Genomic DNA, 3225 nt, shown 5'->3' with positions numbered 1-3225 from the left:
AAATAAAGCGTATAGGGATAGATCGTAATGGAAACCAGATCGAAAATCTAGAAAATTGGTAATCCAATAATGTATAAATATTTTCATTCAACACTTTCGCTGTTTTGTTTTGATTATTTTTCAGTTTTCGTTTCTTTTGTTCGGCAATCATATTATATTTAATAGAATAGAATAGATAGATAGCACGCAATAGATTGAAATCTAGAAAATTAATAATCCAATGACGTATAAATATTTTCATTTAACACTTTCGCTGCGGATGACGCACATGTGCGTCCAACGGAAAATATATGGCTGTTTTGATTATTTTTCAGTTTTCATTTCTTTTGTTTGGCAATCATATTATATTTAATAGAATAGTATAGAATAGATAGATAGATAGATAGATAGAACGCAATAGGTTGAAAATCTAGAAAATCTAATATATGTTTTTCAAAATAATAATATTGGAACATTTGTAAGTAATTTTTCATAAAAAAAAAAATATCATAGTTGCAGCTTCCAGGGAACGGCTACTTATTTTCGTCCGCAGCGAAAGTGTTAAACTACAGTTACAAAAGATTGAATATTAAGTTTAATAATAGGAAGTACATTTAATCGAATATAAAATTGGTCCACGGTTAAATCGAAGTATGTAAGAAAAAAATTCCGAATGAGTCGATCGCCGTCGTGCCACGTGAATAATGATCACCTTTCTTCAAATTCTGTTTACCTTGAAAATCGAATGAAACGTTAAAAAAAATTTGTTCGTATATTCTATCCTCAACGTAAACAAACATAAAGGATGCTTAATAACATAAGCGACGTCCCTGACGCCTGATTTTATCAATTTACAGTATTGTGTGCTAGAAGATAATGGTCTCCTATGTACGCTCTATATAGAAGATCTGTGAAAAAGTTAGGCAAAAGCTTCTCCAAGCAACCTCCGCCAAAGAAACCTTTAAAAGGAGATAATTAAAAATTCCACGGACTGCAGCTCGCAAATAACGAAAAATTGATACAAAGTTGCTTATCCGAAGCGAAGAGAATTGACAAATAACAAATTGACAATTTTGAGAATTGACGCTGTTTATTCATTTAATTATTCGTTTAAAGTAAAAATAAGAAGTAAAATAACAATAATGGAAAATCACGCAGAGAAACTAGACGAAAGATTATTCCAGAGCGATAAAATCTAAACAGAGTATTAGATAAAATAAAACAGAGTGTTACGAATGATTGGAATAATTTTCGAGTAGCAACAAAAGGACACCGTGTCGCATGAAACGGCCGAGGAAAGAGAACGAAATCATTTCGTTCGAGATCGAACGAAATATTCAAGATCACCGCAGAAAAACGTCGAGCGTGAAACATGGAATTAGAACGACGTGGAAAGTGAAGGTCTGATCACTCGAAAGGAAAATGGAATTCCATAACTGCGCGTCGCTTTGAATTCCCCGCTGTTGTGTTGCGTGCGCATACCGCTTTAAACGTGATTGGGAAAACTCTCGCGTCGGGAAAACGAGGCCTCGCGATTCTACGGAATAGAGATCGTCCCATTATGGTATGCGACAAAAGTATAATAGGATAGACGAAGGAAAAGTAACGTTGGCGGGGATTCACGTGGGATTAATTGCTCCTACGTCCGTTGCGACGCCTATGTTTGTACCATTTTCATGCATACTTTACGATATCTTCTAACATGATTAATAAAGAAGCATTTCACTGTGAACGGACAAGAAAAAGCATATTTTCAATCATTTTTTTCTCGGGAACCGTTGCATAAATTTGAACGAATGTTTTTTCCCCTTAAAGGTATGATTAAGGAAAGTGAATAAAAAATTTTATTTTTTTTTTTGTCTTGTTTCGTAAAAAATATTTCGTTATTTATTTAGAAAATAGTATGCGTGTGTGCAAAAAGTTAATCGCTGGCGCAGATGATTTTGGCACTCCTGGTAATCCGAAACAGAAAATCGAAAAAGTTTAATAGACTGCAGGGCCGGCGCAAGGCAGGTTCCGGCCCCGCGGTCTACGAAAATTACTAAAACTATAGTAAGCAAAACTTTTTACAGACTGATGATGTCATTAACAAATGGAAGCAATTTTTGCTGAGATACAAGACATTTTTTTAGTAGCGTTGAGTGAATTGGAAGGAGTGACAAAAATCATCAAAGTATTTTTATTTAATATTCATCTTGTACAAAATATACAGGGTGTTCCAAAAATGTTGTAACACCTTGAAAGGGAACACCTTTAAGGGGAAAAACATTCATTCAATTTTATGCAATAGTTCCTGAGAAAAAAATTATTGAATATATGCTTTCTTTTTTTTCGTGCGTTCACAACGAAATGCCCCGTTAATAAAGGATTAATTCGATGGCACTTTTAGATGGAGAAAGCCTCCGAGATAATTTCAGGAAGAGCGATACAATATAAAATCTCCGAGAAAAATGTCGAAGAGAGAAGATGAGAATTACTACCGTGGAACGACTCGTGAAGACTCTGCAGAGAAGAATTTTTAGTAAGAAAGGAAGAAGAAGAAAAGCGTATGCGACGAAATTGTAGGTCGAGAAGAGGAAACCGGAAGTAAGGGGAATTCCGAAGGAGAATGCTTTGAATAAGAAAACCATCGGACTTGGAGCTTCGTAAATTTCAAGAAACAAAAGATTCAGCGATCGATATCGATTATATAAATCGTATAATATATTTATCCGTTTCGTATAAATAATTACGACTTTATGTAAGCATAGATCGAGAGAAGGAACGTTCTCGATCTTTGTGATCTAAACGATATCGATGTGACTTTGAGGAAAGTATACGTAGAAAGTACATGTAGAATGTATGTAGCGACGATGTGTCTCCGAGGACGTTGAAGAAGGAAAACGTCGGATTTTAAGACGAGGTTTTCCGATACGTAAGAATGGAGAGGAACGAGAACAATGTGGGTGTCGGTAATTCCGGGAACCCACCGAATTCGTCTTCGACGACCACGCACAACAGTAATCTTCACAACACGTCAGGTGGAACCGATGCACAGGTGCGAATTAAAACATTTGTCGTAAATAAACGAAATAATAATACCTGACGGTCTTGTGCGAAATACATCTAATACGTTTGTATTACAATGGGTATTTCCAGTTTAAGATTGAATTAAAAATACACTTATAAATATATATGTATATTTATTTATAATATAATATACATGTCTATACATTGTATACATGTATAAGTATACATTGAGTAACC

The 3225-nt window shown here is 34.7% G+C and overlaps 1 protein-coding gene across 5 annotated transcripts in view; it reads left to right on the top strand.

Annotated features, from left to right (window-relative positions):
• Positions 1-3225, top strand: part of LOC128894359 (tight junction protein ZO-1) — a 25093-nt gene that overhangs the window by 4845 nt on the left and 17023 nt on the right. The window contains exons 2-3 of one of the 5 annotated variants that reach the window (XM_054156036.1): positions 837-1543; positions 2369-3016. The exons of 3 other annotated variants lie outside the window; for them this stretch is intronic. In XM_054156036.1, the coding sequence (XP_054012011.1) occupies positions 2900-3016 (117 nt within the window). In that variant the 5' untranslated portion in view covers positions 837-1543; positions 2369-2899. Of the gene's footprint in view, positions 1-836; positions 1641-2368; positions 3017-3225 lie in introns of all 5 variants that reach the window. One more of the 5 variants, XM_054156035.1, reaches the window with a different exon arrangement.

Source organism: Hylaeus anthracinus, unplaced genomic scaffold, assembly GCF_026225885.1.
Source record: "Hylaeus anthracinus isolate JK02 unplaced genomic scaffold, UHH_iyHylAnth1.0_haploid 3, whole genome shotgun sequence".
Classification (NCBI taxonomy): Eukaryota; Metazoa; Arthropoda; class Insecta; order Hymenoptera; family Colletidae; genus Hylaeus; species Hylaeus anthracinus.
This window is presented reverse-complemented; position numbering and strand designations above follow the sequence as displayed.